The following is a 19,802-nucleotide window of genomic DNA, read 5'->3' as shown; positions in this document are numbered from 1 at the left end:
CATTCCGTTCATCTCAACTGCTGGATAATGCAAATCCGTGCTCTTAATAGTCGCCCAAATTCGACTGCACACAGAACAACAACAAAATTTCTCAGCAGTTCCCTGTGGTGGGAGGATTTCAAATAAAGATTTGGGGAAAGCCTCACTTTCAAGGATTAGGTGAGCCAGCATTTTGTGTTCCTGAAATGTCCTGTGTCTATAACGATCAGCTAGAGAAAGTCATTTCAAGTTCAAATATAACTTGGCGATTGCCACATGGTGCCGAATCTTTCCACCCCTAAGACTTCAAAAACCCAATCAGACAAGTGGCCGTAATCTGACTCCCGGCGCACTGGGAGCCGTGGGGCTGGCAATGTGAGCGCTGCACTCTGGCCGGGGGAGGCATGAGTGACAGACCCGCAGAGAGGCGGTGGGGGTAAGTCTTTCTTTGCCTTAAGGGAACAATGCTGAGGCTCGGATGAAAGATGAAACTTGGGACTCTTTTATTACAGATACGTGTGCTGCTCAGGCAGAATCTAGAAGGAAACTCTAGGGCAGGTGGTTCTTCCAGGGCTGGGTATGGGCATACTCATAAGAGAGGCAGAGAGAGGGCAGAAGAAAAAGGGGGATGATTTACAGCAAAAATCCTCCATATATTGGAGACCTATGAAAGCCCAAGAAAATGCCTCTATGGAGTCTATGGAGGTAAATCTATCATCTAGTATTTTTCTTCAGAAAAATCACTCATCTAGGGGCTCAGCTGTCCAGAAGTGGATCAGGCTGGGGGTTCAGCTAGAAAGTAATGTTGTCGGGCTCTCTATAACCCAGTCACATCAACAAACCCCCTTTGTTCTGGAGCAAAAGGGAAAAAAAGCACAAATGGCGTTGATGCATTTCCAGGCAGTGTGAACAGGGAAGGAAACACTGACGATAGATAACTCAGAGGGGCTGTGAAAGAGCTGGGCTGAGCGCTTGTCAAGACAGAGGTAGGTATGTGCCGCCAGGGGACCCTGGGGTTCACAGCCCTCTGAGGTTGGTCATTCTGCCCTGGAAAGAGATCAGATTCTGCGGATTTTCAAAGAAAGCTAAAGGCATGCTCAAGGTGTCTGTTTGTTTACTTCGGGGGTTGGAGGGGGGTTGTTTTTACTCCTCTGGCTGATAGTCTTGAAGCTGAAAGAGCAACTGAGCTTCTGAGATTGGGTCTCTGGAGAAGGTGCAGAGAATGAGCAGGGAAGGTGAGGGAGAGGGTGCAGGGAGGAGGCGGCCTATTCCCAGGGCATGCCTCTCCCTGGGCTCCATGTGGCTGCTGAATGGGACCTGCCGAGTCCTGCCCACCTGGCTGCCTTAGCTTCCTGCCTCTCCCTTTTTTCCCACTAAATCTGGCCACAGAGGACCAGCCCCTGACATAGCACCTAGCCCTCTGCCATCCTGGCTACAGCCGTGGGCTGCTGGTAAGTTCTAAAGCCACTTTTGAAACTTCTTTTTTCAATTTGTGAATTTCTCCCCCTTTGGGATATTGTCATTTCTCCCCCAGGGCACCCTCGCTGGCTGCCTGGCTCCAAGCACTGTTTTGGTCTCTTTATTTTCTCTTCCTCTAGGGAGTGTGATGTCAGTGTCCTCCCAGCTGGGGTTTCTCCTAATTGCATGATTTGCCTAGAGTTGTTCACTGGGACAGGGGATGCTCCAGACTGACGGGGTTGGCTGGTCCCCTTCTGGAGCCACCTAGGCTTGGGCAGAAAATGGGTTTTGCTTTCCAGCCCTGTAGCAAAGCCCCACGTCAAACCAGGGGCTGAGTCAAGATCCTAAAGGTCAAGGCAGGGTTCCCCTGGCCCTTATGGGCACAGTTCTCACCCACTGGCTCAACCAGACTGGGATCCTGGGGACTCGATGGGGGAGGGAAGGGCCCATGCTCAGAAGAACCGCGATAACTCTAATCTGTTAAAATACCTGGCTTTCTTGCCTGCCTTCGGGTGTGTTAAGTCGCTTCGGTCGTTTCCAACTCTTTGCAACACCATGGACCGTAGCCCATCAGACTCCTCTGTCCATGGGATTCTCCAGGCAAGAATACTGGAGTGGGTTGCTGTGCCCTTCTCCAGGGGATCTTCCCAATCCAAGGATGGAACCCAAGTCTCCTGTATTAGCAGGTGGGTTCTTTACCACTAGCACCACCTGGGAAGCCCACCTTCTCGCATTACCCTTTTCATAGTCCCCTGGGATGAGTCTCGTTAAATGCTTTCCACATTCCATCACTCTCTCCTACCCCATCACAGACCAAGGATAAGGGCAAATGTCTTGAAAAACGGGGTCACTGGGATGATTGTCCCCCAAGAGGAATCCTAGTCATTTCTTGCCATTAATATCCTCAAAGCGCATCCCTTCTCAGCTGTGAAGATCCCAAGGTATTAGCAGGGAAACAGTGGAGGAAGAGAGGGTCTTCCTTCCCAAAGGCTGCCTTGCTGCTCCCCCCAACCTTCACCTCCCTCCCCACCAATCCTCCCCACCCACTCAAGGCACAGCAAGCTCCCGCAGAAGAGGTACCGGCAGATTTAGAGAAGGCCATCAAGAAGACACTAGAGAAAAACCGCTTTCCAGAGCCTCCTGCTTTGAGGCCCATGGTCTTCCTGACCACCCTCCCCTCGCCCAGCGGCCTTCTGCCCCTCTCCCCAAGTCGCTGTCCCTCGCAGTTGGGGGCTAGGGTGCCGGGGGCGCTGCCCGCACACGCTGGCCTCCAGGATCCCTCTGGGAGGTTTTTATCAGAGGTGAACATCAAGGGATGGGGAGTCAAGCCCAAGAAGGGACAGTCCCTCAACCCTGCAGAAGTACCGCAGAGGCCAGAATGCACTTCTAACCTATCCCCCGAGTCGAACCTATCCCCCTAGTCGGACGAGATGCCTGGGACCCAGGCGTAGGCGGGCTTCCCAGAGCCGCCCCGCCCGGGCGCTCCTGGTCCCGGGCGGCCTGCGCTGGACCTCCGGACCAGGCGGGCTCTAGGACTTCTCTCCACGGCTGGCCGGGAGAGCACGGAAGCGTCCTCGTCCCAGTTCTGGGTCCCAGCTCTGCTGTGCGAGTCCCCACTGCCCGTATCAGTCAAAGGACATTCTCAAAAGATAGCCTTCCTGGCTTCCTCGCAGAACACCCCTTCATCAGAGTCTCCACTGGAGGAGAGAAGGGACAGTCAGCTCTCAAAATCCATTTCCAGAATGCCATTTGAACCAGACAGTGCAAAACTGGAAAAGACCTCTCTTTCTTATGGCCGTAGGTTCCAAATAGAAATGACATGTAAAAAGTACATTGAAAACGTAAAAAGTTGCTCAGAGGGAATTAACTACAAGGTAAATATACTTAATTCTTTACGGAACTTGATCCAGATATTTTCCTTTCTAGGGACAATTCAGATAATTTTTCAGTGAAACTGGATGATCTTTGGATATTAAATCAAAGGGGATCAGAATGACAATCTCTTGATTATTAATTAAGGAGATAATTAAGTAGTTAAGGAGATTTTCCAGAAGCATCCTTTCTTTGTATGCAGATGACCTTCAGGGAAGCTTTATATGCAAATAAACTTTGGTGGGAGGTGCCCCACAATGGGGCAAGACTGAGGGCCTGCTACTGCTGTTTGGTGGCTCAGTTGTGTCCGACTCTTTGAGACCCCATGGACTGTAGCCCGCCAGGCTCCTCTGTCCATGGAATTTCCCAGACAAGAACACTGGAGTGGGTTGTCATTTCCCTCTCCACAGGATCGTCATGACCCAGGGATCGAACCCACGTCTCCTGCATTGACAGACAGATTCTTTACCACTGAGCCACCTGGGAGCCCGAGGGCCTGGCCATCATCTCAGGAGACTCTGATTCGGTAGCTTCTGATGCCAATTTTGCTTTTTCTTTTCAGTAAGTGTGGACCTTTGTGTACAAGAGAGAGTATCATGGTGGCCTTCAAAGGGGTCTGGACACAAACTTTCTGGAAGGCAGTCACCGCGGAATTTCTGGCCATGCTTATTTTTGTCCTGCTCAGCCTGGGATCCACCATCAACTGGGGTGGAGCAGAAAAGCCACTACCTGTCGACATGGTTCTCATCTCCCTCTGCTTTGGACTCAGCATCGCGACCATGGTCCAGTGCTTTGGCCACATCAGTGGTGGCCACATCAACCCCGCTGTGACGGTGGCCATGGTGTGCACCAGGAGGATCAGCATCGCCAAGTCTGTCTTCTACATTGCAGCTCAGTGCCTGGGTGCCATCATTGGAGCCGGAATTCTCTACCTGGTCACGCCTCCCAGTGTGGTGGGGGGCCTCGGAGTCACCACGGTACCATCTTTAGCTGTTGTTTTCAGTCTCGGACTCCAGGCAGCTTATATGGAGTGCTAAATGACACCCTGGTGACCTTAGAGTCTTTCCTAAAATTGCTCATTTATTCCCAGGGGTTGTCTGATAACTCTTGACAGGGGTGCAAACTGATTCCAGCCACACTGAATATATCATATAAAGTCATTATTTGCTGTTGAATGACTTGAATAGCACTAAGTCTGGGCAGCACAAAAATTGTGTTGGGTTCTTTTTTCCTCTTTCTCTCCATCCCAGTGACTGCACTGACTATATATATAACATAAGACATTTCTACTACAATTATTTGTTGGTTCACTAACAGAAGGAACAGTTTTATTTGTTGCCATGAACACGAGGTTTAAAACATCAAGGGTCACACTCAAAAAAATGAATTGGCATTTGATCCTGGTTTTGTTCTTAGCTGATTAAGTATATCATTTGTTAGCTCAGCACAGGCGTTGATTAAAAAACCACACACAGTTAAATTTTAATTGAAGTATATATTAATTAATTTAAACCTAATTAATAAATTTAATCTTTGCCTTATAAAATTACAAGACTCTCAAGAAACTCTTTTATAACTTAAGTGCAGCAGTAGCATATTTTGCTTTCTTTGTAGAAAAGAACATTCAGCACAAACTCCCACTTGGTCATTGTAAGAGTAATTAATTATCTGTGCTGGCCCAAAATAAGTATTTTTGAGGGGGGAGATGCATCTCTCAATCAGGGGTGGAACAGAAGACTCAAACTGACCATCAGTTTTTATAGGAATAAAATGTGCCTTTCACAATGATATATTATCACAGAAAAGGTTCTCTTGTCAATTCAGATGGAGTATTTTTCTGTCTCCAGGTTCACGGAAATCTTAGCGCTGGACACGGTCTCCTGGTGGAGTTGATAATCACATTTCAGTTGGTGTTTACTATTTTTGCCAGCTGTGATTCCAAACGGACTGATGTCACCGGTTCCATAGCTTTAGCCATTGGGATCTCTGTTGCAATTGGACATTTATTTGCAGTAAGTTTCCAAGTTCCTTTAAATAACGGATCCACGTTGTTTAGCCTCACCCTTCAGCTGGCCTGAAGATGTTGTGTTTCACAGCTGTAGTTCTTTAGTATCCAGCCTCTTCTGTCCATTTTAGGTTATTGTTTTGCTAACTTTGTGATGAGAATGTTGCTAAGGCTGCTAACCTTCCTCTAACTGACTTAGCCAAGAGTGACATAATGCCATGAAGGCTACCCGTTAGTAGCCCTGTTTCAGCAATGTCTGAAGTTGTGTTCTTTTCCCCTGTAGATCAATTACACTGGTGCCAGCATGAACCCCGCCCGATCCTTTGGACCTGCAGTTATCATGGGAAATTGGGAGAACCACTGGGTAACCATCATGTTCATTGTTCCTATTTTCCTAAAGTTGAGGACAATTAGCCATAGAGCTTTTTTTCCCCATTATTTTGCTCACTAGTTTCTCTTTCACCCAACTGTAACCCCACCACCACCACTTTATTACGTCTTTCATAAAGACTAGGGACAGACTGGGACAGATTTTATCTGCTGTAAAACATTTCATATCTCTTTTGAGCCTTTATTAGTCTTTTTTTTTTAACCACTGCTCTGCACACTGTATTCTGATAGACTTTGGCAGAATTTATTATCTATGGAGGTTGCCTGGCTGTAACAAATTAAAATCAGGGTGGTGAAGTGAATATGATGTTTAAATAATTGAAAGTAAACCCTTCCCAGCAATGACACATAATATGCTTGCAAAACAATAAAAAGAAGAAAAAGAGAAATGCTTAAAAGCACATAGCAAAAATATTTACCCTTTTTGTTTACAAAAGCATGAACCCAATTAATAGTATAGGAGTTGGAAGCATTTGAACTGCAGATGGTGAGGAATAGATGGTGCCAGTGCTTATGCTATTATCACCATAACCATAGCTGGAAAAATAAGTGACTTTCAGGAAAGACACAATTCTCACACCTCATGCCTACCCTACTTAATGTGGGGGCAGTGCTTCTAGAGAGCAGCGGTATCCATTAATACCGCAGTCGATTTCTTTTCAATTGTTTCTTACCAAAAAGAAATTTAAATCCCTTAAATGAATAATGTGACAGTTCTGAAGACCTTTTACATACTGACTTACAACAACCAATAAAAATAGGTGTATATAAGCCAGCTTCCAACGGGGCTAACTTTTATCTTCATGTATATGTTGTGAATGCTCTTTTACACCTTTTATTTTTAATTCATGAATGTAAGACAGTGTCTGTTTTTTGTTTTATTGCTGTATAGTTGATATACAATTCTGTGTTAGTTTCAGGTGTACAGCAAAGTGATTTAGTTATACACACAAATGTATGAATGTATATATATATTCTTTTTAGATTCTTTTCTGTGATAGATGTCACTTATGTTTTAATGTCATGCATACAGGGGTTATTAACCCAGTCACATGCATTCATCCGTGATCTATGTTGCAAATGAGAAGAAACTGCCCCACTGCTATGTGCATTCACTTCTAAGAAAAGTGTACCAAGTCTCTATGAGTAATCTATCCCATTAAATAAAAGCATGAACATCAGTGATCAAAAGCAAGGATTTGGACCTGGCCATGAAAAAGCTTAGTCAGCAATACTACCCATGCAATTGGTCATTTTGCCACTGAAATTCCCATGTATGTCTCTAAGGACTTGCCACATTAACAGGAATGGAAACGCAGTATATAGATCTCAGGGCTTCCCAGGTGGCACTAGTGGTAACCCACCTGGCTATTTGGGAGATGCAAGAGACACTGGTTCGATCCCTGGGTCGAGACAATCCCCTGGAGGAGGAAATGACAACCCACTCCAGTATTCTTGCCTAGAGAATCCCATGGACAGAGGAGCCTGGTGTCACAGGGTCACAAAGAGTTGGACACAACTGAGCAACGGAACACAGTATATAGATCTTATGATAAAAGTACAACTTTTAGTTCAACTTATACAAACAATTTTTCTATTTGAAATTTAGAAAAATGAACAATTTTAATCCATGAGGACTTTAAAATGTAGATGAAAACATGTGTTTTTATTAATTACTTGAGTTGTGATACACTAGTTAAAATTTGAGTGGCAAAAAAAAATCCTTAGCTTGTTGACTGAATCTAAGGTTCCCCTTGTTGCTATAACACTTAATCCTACTGAAAACTAATGTCCATTTTGTAACAATGGTTGCGTAAAATTAACACTTAATTTAAAGTATATCTGTAAATAGGCAGACTGATAGATGAAAATAGCAAGATATTAATGATGAATTTTGCGTGTGGTATAATAATATTTTTTAGTCTTCTTTTCTGGATTTTCTGGATTTTTAGCAGTAAAAATTCTTTACCTTTATGAATTTTAAAAGTTAAGGGGCATTATAACTTTGGAAATAGCAACTTGAAACTGAGATTTGTTTTGAGAGCATGCAGCCAGATGTCTTCTGAATAAGTGTTTTGAGGGAACTGTAATTATTTAGCAGTCCTTTGTCTCTCTTGCGGAATTTGTAGCTTATGGAACAGAGCATACCAAATGAGATCTTACCAAAGGAATGTAGCACAAAGACATTTAGAGGAGGGCTCTCATTTCCCCTTTGAAAGGGCATCAAGAAGGTCAACTCTGACATGGTTTCTTTCATGTTCAAGATAAGGAACTTGGTTCTTGCAGCCACTTTGTCAACAATTTCCCTGTAAAGTGTATGTGTTCTGCTTTAGCTTAAGTTTAGATTTTCTTTAGACTGTGCAATAAGGGTGCTAAATGAGTTTAATTTCCAGAGAGTGTTTTAACCCAGAAGCATTCATCTGATTTTTTTTTTTCCAAATGAGAGAAGTGTAGCATGTGTGTGTGTATCTGTGCTAAGCTCTTCAGCTGTGTCCAACTCTTCATGACCCCATTGACTGTAGCCCACCAGGCTTCTCTGTCCATGGGCTTCTCCAGGCAAGAATACTGGAGTGGGTTTCCATTCCCTTCTCCAGGGGATCGTCCTGACCCAGAGAACAAACTCCTGTCTCTTATGTCTCCTGCATTGGCAGGCAGGTTCTTTACCATTAGCAAGTATAATAGAAAACAGCATAATGGTTCGAAAGAGCTTTGAAATCAGACAGACCTGAAATCCCAGCTCAACCACTTGCTAAGCATAAATTTTTAAGCAAGCTTCTCACCCTCTCTGCATATCCATTTTCATACCCATAAAATGGGATAATAATATCTATCTATCTCAAAGATCAGTTAGAATAAAATGAGTTAATACAAGTTAAGCACTGAATACAGCCAGCCCAGAGAAAGTATTCAATAAACAGTGTTTGGCATGCTTCAGTCCATGGGGTCACAAAGAGTCGGACACAACTTAGTGACTGAACAACAACTGTTGCTCAAGTCCATCTGTTGAATGAAAGTCTAATACTCTGTAATCTGAAAGTGAAAGTCTTAGTTTCTCAGTCTTGTCTGATTCTTTGCAACCCCATGGACTGTAACCTACCTACCAAGCTCCTCCTCTTGCCTGGAATTCTCCAGGCAAGAATACTGAAGTGGGTAGCCATTCCCTTCTCCAGGGAGTCTTCCTGAGCCAGGTCTCTCGCATTGCAGGCAGATTTTTACTGTCTGAGATCCTATAGTCTACATGTACTCTAAAGCAAATGTTAGAGTTTATCCAATCTCAAAACTTAGTTTATTAGACACATAACTAATATGATAGAAACTTCTAGTTATTGAATTAAAATCCTATGGGATGGCAAATCCTCTACTCACCATCATCCATAAACTCAGCACAGATTTTTCCACCAAGTCATCAGTATAAGAACCATGAGGATAAACGCACTCTGCAAGAAGATTAATGGACAAACCTTGAGGTTTTCTCTTAAAACAAATCACCAAATTTCAGAGAAAAAAATATGTAACATAAGGAAAGTGACTTATAGCCAGCCTAGACCCATACATCTTTCAATTGTCTAGGAAACATGGAAAGGAGCAAGTTACTATGAAACTGGAACTCTTAAGCACTTTACAAGTATTATTTCAATTTAATCCTGACAACGGTGAGGTGTGTATTATTATTATTCCTGTTTTGCATCTGATGGAATTAAGTGTTCATGAGGTTATGTAATGGATGCAAGCAGTCACAAAATTGCTAAGTGGTAGACCTCAGATTCCATTTATCATGCTGTACTGAATAATTAAAGCCCCAAGTGGTACAATCTGTACTATGATTGTGATTATGCAGAAAACCAATATAAGATGGCAATATTAAGAAAACAAGTATTGATACTCTCCAGAAAATTTTTTCTCTATTTTAGTTAAATAAGTTTTAGTGTCTTTTTAATTTATAGTACCACCAAAGAGGACCTATCTTTCAGGATTATCTGAAAATGGAAAGAACATAATGAAAGCAGGAAAAGAGAAGAGGAAACAGTCTTCTTATTTTCTGTTCAAAATGTTATTTAGTAATATATGGATCTCAGACGTAGATTTAATGTGCTTTCTTATTTTGTTTCCAAGGGTCTCTTTTTATGCATGCCATATTTGCTCTCAATTTAAATCAGCAAAGTTCTATATTCATGCATTGTTCAGAGAAATAGTTTTACTCTACTTATGCTCTATAACTCTTCCATCTTTCTCCCAGATATATTGGGTTGGACCAATCATAGGAGCTGTCCTTGCTGGTGGCCTTTATGAGTATGTCTTCTGTCCAGATGTTGAACTCAAACGTCGATTTAAAGAAGCCTTCAGCAAAGCTGCCCAGCAAACAAAAGGGAGCTACATGGAGGTGGAGGACAACAGGAGTCAGGTAGAGACCGACGACTTGATTCTAAAACCCGGAGTGGTGCACGTGATCGACATTGACCGGGGTGAGGAGAAGAAAGGGAAAGACCCATCTGGAGAGGTGTTGTCTTCAGTATGACTAGCAGACAGCACTGAAAGCAGACAAGAGCCCTTAGAACTGTCCTCAGATTTCCTTCCACCCATTAAGGAAACAGATTTGTTATAAATTAGACATGTGCAGGTTTGTTGTTTCATGTCATATTACTCAGTCTAGACAGTAAATATTTCATTATTTACCAAGGAGGACTGGAAGAAACCTATCATGAATTTCAAATCTAAAAAAAAAAAAAAAAAAAAATCTTTTTGAAGTATCCCCAAAGCAAATGTGTATCTAATTTATCTATTTGACATTAATTGATAATCAATTTAAAATGCTATCAAGATTTTATTAAGGCTTGCCTGACATATCTATCACACAGACATAACCTATCAGCTTATCTCCTCTTCCTTGTAACTGGTATCGTCAATCCTCATCTGAGTATTTATTCTTTTAAATCCAGTTTGTCAATGGCAAAATACAGAGTATGTCACAGAGTCTTGCACATTGAAGAGAGAAAATATAACAAACTCTTTTACACGCAATCCCTTATGTTTAAACTACCTCGGCAAATGAATATTAATGAGTCATTGCTAATGAGTTGTTTTCATTTATATTTCAAATACCCAACTTTCAACCCAAACTCAGTTCATAATATTTCTTCCTCCTCCTCACTGTCTCTAGGGTAAATATGGATCTAAAGCCCAGAAATTTGAATAATGTTCATAAAATTCTTTATGTTTATTCACCTAATAAAACATCTACATCATAAGGTACCTATTGAGACTCAGGACAAACAGACCTGAAAGATTATATGGGGGTGGGTGGAAACTTACCATCATACAAAAATCCTGTGGAAAAAGGCAATCTGTAGGATGGTTTCAGATGATCTGTTTTCAGTGCACGTCCTCAAATACACCACATGAGGTTAACAATCTAAACTTGTAACCACTTAACCATTTGCTTATTTTTTTTTAATTTATTGGCAAACTGGGGGTTTTTTTGTTTGTTTGTAATTTTGGTTAACTGTACTTAAACATTAGCTGAGACATATTTTTCATAACAAGAACATAACTAGTTGAGTTCTGAGTTTTTGTTAATTATTAAGCTCTGCTCGTTCTAGAAGGTGTACACACTGGTCCTGCCAGCCCCAATCGCTGCTACCCTCCCACTTCTCATGACATTTATTGATAATCTTCACTGTGCCTTTGTTGATCATCTTCATTGTACATAATGATATTTTAATGAACTAAAATGCACGAGGGACAAGAACAAGACTGCAAAATAAAAGGGTGAGAACATCAAAATCCTCTGTATTCCAAGCTGACTAGGTGACAGTCTTTCATTTGTAGAGATACTGTATGTAACCCAATGTGGTTTTTAAGTATTTTCATTATTGACTCATTTGTTTGTCAAAATAACTTGGGTTGTTTTTTTTTTTTTTTTTTTCTGTACTGCTTTGCCTTATGTCAGTAAAATTGTCTCTAGAAATGCCAGTTGCTGTCATCTAAACCCCAGTCTGTTCTAGCCTTTGTTTTAGACAAAGAGCTGCAAAAGTCGATTTCACTGAACAAAAGCTAATAGTAAAGCAAAAACCTATCACTGCAAAGAGTGGCTTGTAAATAGCTGATAATCAAGGGCTTTCTTCTCCCACACACAGTTCCAACTGCGTGTCACTTTTCAGTGTTAATGGCAGTTGTGTGTCTGTTGCTGTGAGATAATGGACCACTATTAAATCTGATTCTCTTCGGTGCTAGGAAGGGAATGCATAAGGTTCCAAGAGAGACATTACGCCAGGGGAGTCCCAGAAGTCCCACTGTCATCTTTTTGGCAGGTGCCTAAATCCCAGGTCCCTTTGGTGGCCATCCACACCCTCCCTCACTGAGGCACACTGCTTCCTGCTTGGGACAGCATCTATAGGAACTAGGGTGTATTTCTAAGGATGGTTTATGCCCATCTTTTCATGTTTGCTCAATATATCATTAAAGGCTTAAAACTGGGAGTGGTTTAGCTCAAAAGATAATGCTGTCAACCATAGGCAAACATGCCAGTTCAAAAATAAGTTAGGTTAGCAAGGGAAAGGGTCTTCCCCGGTGGCTCAGATGATAAAGAATCTGCTTGCAATGGAGGAGACACAGGTTTGATCCCTGGGTCAGAAAGATCCCTTGGAGAAGAGAATGGCAACCCACTCCAGTATTCTGGCCTGGAGAATTCCATGGACAGAGGAGCCTGGCTGGCTACAGTCCATGGGGTCACAAAGAGTTGGACACAACTGAGCAACTAACACACACATCAAGGGAAAAAAGGAAACATTTTGAATACACTTAAAGTTTACTGGTATAGGATCATTTTTATTCAGCCATATGGTTTACTTCTTATACAGTCAATTTTACACTTACTTCCAGTTAGAGCATTTGATAAGCTATCACTGAAAAAAAAAACAAAACCCTCATGAATTATATTTTGGTCATTTGTTTTCCAGTAACAAGCAGAGTACCTGGCACATAGTAGGTATTCAAAACAAGTGTGTTAGTTGAGAAAATATATATATATATATACATTTCATTTGTGATTTAAGGATATAAATAATTTTCTTTTCATCTTTATTTTGTTCAATATTTTATAGAAGCATGAGTTCAAGGAGTACTAAGGGAAGGCCATATAAATGTAAAAACCATCGAATATATTTTTGCCTTCTACTATTTTAGGGGCATGCAGCGAATGAAAGCTTCTGCACTTTCCTTTCCCCGCATATGAGACAACATATTTTGTATTTCACTCAAGGCTCTACCAGTAAAAAGTAATGAAATTGTACCTTTCTAATGACATCTATGCAGCAGGGGTCTTTTGCCTTGTGGATGACACCAAATTATCCAAGTGTATTAAGAGACTGGGGCTTTTTCCTTTAATCCCTTCTTATTAATGAAGTGCATCGTGCTGCTCCCAGGAGAGCGCTGCTGACAGATATACAGAAAAGAGATCAGAGAGAAAAAACTGGAAGGACATAAATGAATTATACCCAGCCAGGAAACAATGCCAGCCGCCTCTTCCCTAAGGAAAAGTACAACAAGCGCCCCCCGCCCCAATGGTAAGGTGGTCCCTACATTGCAAATGTATATAGTTTGTCAAAGGAGTACAAAGGGTAAGAGTTATTTTTTAAGTTTCCAGGGCTTTCTTTAAAATTGGGGGTCCAGAGTTTGAAAGTATGTTTTCATTGTAGAAGATGACATTTTCTTCAAAGAGTTCTCAACTTTTATACTGGAAGGAAGTATTTTCTGGTATCTAAATAGTTGCTTAAATGTAACATTCTTACACTTCATTTCTGCCATTTGATGTTTTTCATATATTCTTATATTTTCCCTCTTTTGATCCTTTTACTGATGCAGTTGGTAGGTGCTGGCTCAGTCTTGAAGATTTTACAAGATTAGAAATATTTTGCTAACATGTTTCCCTGGTGGCTCAGATGGTAAAGAATCCGCCTGCATTGCGGAAGGCCTGGGTTCTATCCCTGGGCTGGGAAGATCCCCTGGAGAAGGGCATGGCAATCCACTCCAGTATTCTTGCTTGGAGAATCCCATGGACAGAGGAGCCTGGTAGGCTACAGTCCCTGGGGTTGCAAAGAGTTGGACACGACTGAGCGACTAAGCACAGCACCCAGCACATGACGGAATTAAGCTATCTAATTATTAGAGGTCTGATTCTAGATAGCACAGAATATTCTTCTTAGACCATGAAACCAGGCAACTCACTTACTGATTTAAACTCCATAATGAACCAAAATATTCCAAAATAGAATAACACATTCAAATACTAGAATTGATCCCAGTGAAGCTCTCTGTTGCAGCCTGTTGACACTGTTTCCACATGCTGTGAACATGTGACAGATAAATTGCCTTTGTGACAGCTGAGAATGACAATGCGAGCCCAACAGACCAACTTATCAGACAAGAGAAAGCTGATATAAATTCTCATCATAAGCACTATAGAATATGCAAACTCAGGCTATTTGATACCTGAAAGTCATTCTGTCTTTCCCAATACGTTGATGGCATCAAAATTATTAGAAAAGTGTGTTTACTCTCTGGAAAATGTAATGTAACAAAACTCACCCTCTTTACCCCAAATTGTGTACATTTGCATTGCTTTCATAGTACTTTACAGATCACTCCAAAACAGCTGTAACTTTTGAAACCCTCTTCCCTAAAATACATGCAAGATATTTAATCCAGGGCTTTAAAACTGTGGCTACTCACTTTGGCAAATGACAATAACCTATGAAAATACAGATCAAATAAATGTTATGCAACATGTACAATAAACATTAAACTTAAAAGCAGTTATAGCATTACCTATGCATGTTAAAATTCAAGAGCTAAAAAATACACTGAATTTATATAACCCATCAGAATGTCTTTCTAGATTCTCTTCAGGATTAATTAAATAAACATGCAATTTATAAAACTATATAAACAATTGTTTATCACTTTTATGACTCAAATCACAATAAAATTGTAATTCATGATAAACTGGTGAGAATAAACTGAACATATGGTTATATTCACAATTATTCATTAACTGAAATGTTATTCCAGTGTTAGAGCTAATGTTAAGGAGATTGAAACTGTAATGTCTAATATTTGGAATAATCTATTAAAGTGTTATTAGCACTGTGGTTGATTTCTGTGAATTATGTTGATCTCATATTACTAAGCTTGTGCAAATAAAGTGTTTAATATTTTAAAAGGTAAGCATTGTGTTTGATGATTTTGAAAATTCTTCCACAGCTTTTGCTCATTTCATCTTGAAGCATCATTTAGAAGGACCGGGAGGTTTAGATATTTGAGTACAATCAACACCAAGTGAAATGGTTGTGGAATCCATATAATACAATATATTTTTGAGAGCCTACAGAGTACACAGTATGTTAGGTCCTCATATAGACAGTGAAAATGTTTTTGTGGGCTTAATTCTAAATGTTCACATCTGTGCAAAACAGACCATTGAATATCAGCTATCATTATAGAGAGTCAAAGAGTGAAGACTTAAACAACTGTGACTCAAATGAGGCTGGTATTGCAAAATAGACGATGCATCCTTAGGGCATTTGGCAAATTCTGCCTACCCAGATGGATAACGTAGCCTCAGTGAGTATCAGTTTACTCCCTTGGGTTCTTGGTTGGAACATTTCAATTTTGAGAGGTTACAGACCTTCAGGGAAGGATTGAGGACAATCATTTATGTAACATGCAACCCATCGGAAGAGTGGTGAATGCTGCCTTTAAGAGCCAGGTGGGTGTGAACCTCTTATTGCATTTGTCACATTGTAGTGAAATCATTTGTGTAGGTTTCTGTCTCCCCTGCTAGGTTTTAAACTCCTTATGGGCTAAGACTATGTCTTATTCTCAGCACTGAGAACTAGGCTTGACATTTCTCTCAATAAATGCTTGTTGCATAAATGAATAAATAACTTAAAGAATATCTCAATCATTAGGAAATACCACAAAGCACTATACCTTGATCTAGTTGGTTTTTACTGTATAGGTGTGTGCAAAATATTTGAATGCATATAGTTCCAGTTAGGAGTCCAAAATTAGCTCAAACACTAAAGAAAATAAAAGGGAAAAATGCACTTTAGAAAGAATAAAACACTAATTGGATTTCTAAAATGTATACCTAATGTGTAAGCAACAAGACATGTTTTAATTGCTATATTTATATGATGGCCAGATGTTAGATGAAATTTAGCTCTATGAGTATTTCAGCAAGAAAAGTATTTTAACAAGCATGGGAAGCTAGAAAATAAATGTCAGCTCGATTTTAGATAATTATGCTGCTTGGAAAATGTCCAAAGCAGTATGTCACCTGAATTAATTCTTAATATTTTTTAGTTTTTTTCTACATCTTCATTCCTTGGGTTTCAAGAAGACATTAAAGACCCCAAAAAGCTAGTTGAGTTCTGCTGCCTCCACATGTTCAGAGGTCTCTGAGAAACCATGAGCATAATGTTTGCAACCTCTGTGCATAGAATAGCGATAGCACATAGCTAGTGCTCTATGAGGGCTTCCCTGGTGGTTCAGACAGTAAAGAATCTGCCTGCAATGCAGGAGTCCTGGGTTCAATCCCTGGGTTGGGAAGATCTTCTGGAGGAGGGCATGCCAACCCACTCCAGTATTCTTGCCTGGAGAATCCCTATGGACAGAGGAACGTGGCAGGCTACGGTCCATGGGGTCACAAAAGAGTCAGACATGACTGAGTGGCTAAGCACAGCCCCCAACACAGTGCTCAGTAAATGCAAGATGGATGATTGGATGGAAAGATGGAGGGGTGGATGGACAGATGGATGGATGGATGGATGGATGGGTGAAAGAAACTCTCCAGTCTGGAAGAAGTAAGTTAATCTGAGAATAGATGGAAATCAGAGCCTGTATGCCTTCTTCTTTTAAAAAAATATTGGCCAAGGATCAAAATGGTAGAGGAGAAATGCACAGATTAGAATAACTATCAATTATGAGCATACATGGGGTGTCAGATTTTCTAAATATTGGTCTCAATCTGTTGCTCTTCAAAACTCATTGTGGGGCAAGCATTACTATCTTTCTCATTTCCCAAGATGAGTGTCAAAGAGATTAAGCAAACTACTCAGAATTGTACCTATTGCTAAAGCAAAACCAGGAACTCACATCCCTATTAATTCCAATCCCTCATGTTGTTTCCCTAAGTCACACAAAGTTCTCTCTTCCATCCATCAGCCTAATTTCCCATCAGCCATCAAGTGGCAAGAAACATCTTTTCCATACTAGGGGAAATCTTTACATACAGCATCAGTGAGGGATAATAAATTAAGTACTACAGATGTGGAGTACCTATTACAAATCTTAGACAAGATCCCAAATAAGAGAATAGAGTTGACTGCTACAATGTGTTTCCTTTAGATTGGGTAATTTAAGAAATTTTTATTGATTTTTATTTACAAAAATATTATAAAGACCACTATTAAAGATGATTTTCATTTGGTCCAGAAAAAAGAGTCTTCCACAATTCAATAAGGATAATAACATGTCCTGTGCACTAGACATATATTTGACACTATGTAAAGAAACCTTACAAAGTAGATACTGCTATTATTACCATTTTATAGGTGAGGAAACTGAGGTCTAAGATGGGTAAGTAAATAGTTCAAAGTCAGCTACCAAGTGGGGGAAGTGAGATTTGAACCCAGGCAGTCTGTCTCACAGACTCAACTCTTAGTAGCTGTCCTGTACTGTCTCTTACCTGAGGTTGGGGTTTTTAGGCCGCCAGTCGTGTCAACACTCATATCTGCTTTTTCCAAGCCTTTGATTCTTACATGCTAGACTTGAGCATGTTTGAATCTCTCCGCTGTTCACAACTTGACCGCTGGTTATCATTTTGACCACCTCTGAAGGAAGACTGAAACCCTCCAATGCAAATGCTACAAAGATAAATCAGTTGAACTTTAAAGTGTTTTTGAAAGGGACTGAATAGCCAAAAAACCACTCTCTTTTCTTGAACAGGGGTATGACAGATACTGCTCACTTTTTATCAATAGCCCAGATTTCCTAACTGGTCTTTAATTTACCTAATCCGACAATTTCTCTCTGCCCTTCATTAAGATAATTAATATATATCTTAGTTCTTCTTTACCTATTAGTCACCCAATCAATATGTATGCTAACACACCTATTTTGTTCAGTATCCTATAGAAAGCTTTAATAAATTATAATTTATTTATTAATTTTATTTGACACACAATTTTAAACAGGGAAGCAATAAAATGTTGTTTGACAATAAATCGAACTAATAGTATGTGATAACTTATCCTATATTGGCCTATAAAGTGGATCGATTTTATTTGCAAAAAAATAATCATAATAAAGGTGGGGATTCCCTGGGAGTCCAGCACTTAGGACTCAGAGCTTTCACTGCCAGGGCTCAGGTTCAGTCCTTGGTCAGGGAACTAAGATCCTACACACTGTGCTATACAGCCAAAAATTAATAGATAAATATAACAATGAGTGAGCCAAGTACTAACACTGTTACAACGGCAACAGCTTTGGGAAATGAATGAGCAGAATGACTGTCATCAGTAAGTCCTTACCTCTTTGTGTTCAAGCCTCAGAACTGTAGCTTCAGTTCCCACCTAATTTGACCCAGACTTTCAGAAGACAAAAATCTTTTAAAATACAGGATAGAGATGTACTACCAGTGACTGGGGAACTATTTGTTTAAATCTGGGGCTCCCAAATGGTGACCTGAATGGAAAGGAAATCCAAAAGGGAGGACAAATATGATATACATAACTGATTCACTTTGTACAGTAGAAACTAATACAACATTGTAAAGCAACTATATTCCAATAAAAAACATTAGTTAATTGATTTAGGGATCCCCAAGGGGAAAGATAAGAAAAAGGATGATCATGGGGGAGGGAGGGGAGACAGGAGTCCCTCACTAAGAGCAAAGTCAGAGGACAGGGGCTCCTATTTTCTTGCTCCCACAGTGTGGGAACTGTCAGGACAGCCTCTGCCCCTGTGTAGAGAAGAGTCCCTGTGCTGAGTTATCATCCTATAATGGAATCAGTACCGGAAAGAGAACTGAACAAGCATCGTCTTCAACAATTTTAATAGTCAAAACCTCACGTTCCCTGGTGGCTCAGACGGTAAAGAACCTGCCAGCCAATGCAGGAGACGAAGATTCAGTTCCTGTGTTGGGAAGACAACCTGGAGGAGGAAATGTCAACCCCCTCCAGTATTCTTGCTTGAAGAATTCCATGGATAGAGGAGCCTGGCAGAAGACAGTCCATGAGGTCAAAATGAGTCGGACACGACGGAGCGACTATCAAACCTGTGATCCCAGTGCTGCCATTTCAAGCTAAAGGGAAATACCTAGACTCCTCCCATGGAATAAAAGGACTCACCAAATTTTGATTTTTAGCAACAAATGCAGGATGAGAGCAGGATCTCCCCACATCTCACACAAGAAACATTGCCTTTATAATGTATTTCTTTCAAAAGGAAAAATGATGAGCCTCATCTCAGCACAAGGCTCTTAGATATGACTTACCATATTAAGCTACTCCAGGATTTCAGTGGGGCTTCCCTGGTGGCTCAGTGGTAAAGAATTCACCTGCCAATGCAGTAGATACAGGTTCGATCCCTGAGTTAGGAAAATCCCCTGGAGGAGGAAATGGCAACTCACTCCAGTATTCTTGCCTGGAGAATCCCATGGAGAGAGGAGTCTGGCAGGCTACGGTCCACAGTGCCCCAAAGAGTCGGACACAACTGAAGCGATGGAGCACGCAGGCACAGGATTTCAGCGTCAAAACTTATCACAAAGGATCTTGCTGTTTCAAAAACCAATCTTCTGGAAACGGTAGCAGAAGAACAGAAGAAGGAAAGAGGCTGGCACTTCTCTAGTGATCTGCTGTAAGGAAAAGTCAGGAAAACTGATAAAGAGTATTCAGCCCTGTGGTGTTGGTACATTGTAGTTAAATCATTCATATTCTTTGAACTCTAATAAAAAATTCTCATCAAACAATGATGACATTTTCATCTCATACAAGTTTAATCACAAGAGTATTGTAATTCTGATTTTCTTCACCTCCGT

At 40.8% G+C, this 19,802-nt stretch overlaps 1 protein-coding gene across 3 annotated transcripts; it reads left to right on the top strand.

Annotated features, from left to right (window-relative positions):
• The first annotated feature begins 264 nt into the window (after nt 1–264).
• Nucleotides 265–14,926, top strand: AQP4 (aquaporin 4). 3 transcript variants are annotated; one of them, XM_006068133.4, is made up of 5 exons: nt 265–415; nt 3,872–4,286; nt 5,157–5,321; nt 5,598–5,678; nt 9,942–14,926. In XM_006068133.4, the coding sequence occupies exons 1-5, from the start codon at nt 384–386 to the stop codon at nt 10,218–10,220; spliced, it is 972 nt and encodes a 323-aa protein (XP_006068195.2). In that variant the 5' UTR covers nt 265–383; the 3' UTR covers nt 10,221–14,926. The 3 variants fall into 3 exon arrangements, with proteins under 3 accessions (XP_006068195.2, XP_006068197.1, XP_006068196.1); XM_006068135.4 differs by lacking the exon at nt 265–415 and adding an exon at nt 837–965; XM_006068134.4 differs by lacking the exon at nt 265–415 and adding an exon at nt 1,151–1,430.
• Nucleotides 14,927–19,802: the final 4,876 nt, after the last annotated feature.

Source organism: Bubalus bubalis, chromosome 22, assembly GCF_019923935.1.
Source record: "Bubalus bubalis isolate 160015118507 breed Murrah chromosome 22, NDDB_SH_1, whole genome shotgun sequence".
In the NCBI taxonomy this organism is placed as follows: domain Eukaryota; kingdom Metazoa; phylum Chordata; class Mammalia; order Artiodactyla; family Bovidae; genus Bubalus; species Bubalus bubalis.
Note: the sequence above shows the minus strand (reverse complement) of the source record. Positions and strands in the feature narration are given on the sequence as shown.

What these genes read in the sequence shown, in the direction of transcription:
- AQP4 (XM_006068133.4), top strand. Translation starts at nt 384, where the DNA reads ATGAGTGACAGACCCGCAGAGAGGCGGTGGGG. An exon ending in CCCGCAGAGAGGCGGTGGGG is followed by an intron (nt 416 to 3,871) that starts GTAAGTCTTTCT and finishes TTTTCTTTTCAG; the next exon opens with TAAGTGTGGACCTTTGTGTA. An exon ending in CAATTGGACATTTATTTGCA is followed by an intron (nt 5,322 to 5,597) that starts GTAAGTTTCCAA and finishes TTTCCCCTGTAG; the next exon opens with ATCAATTACACTGGTGCCAG.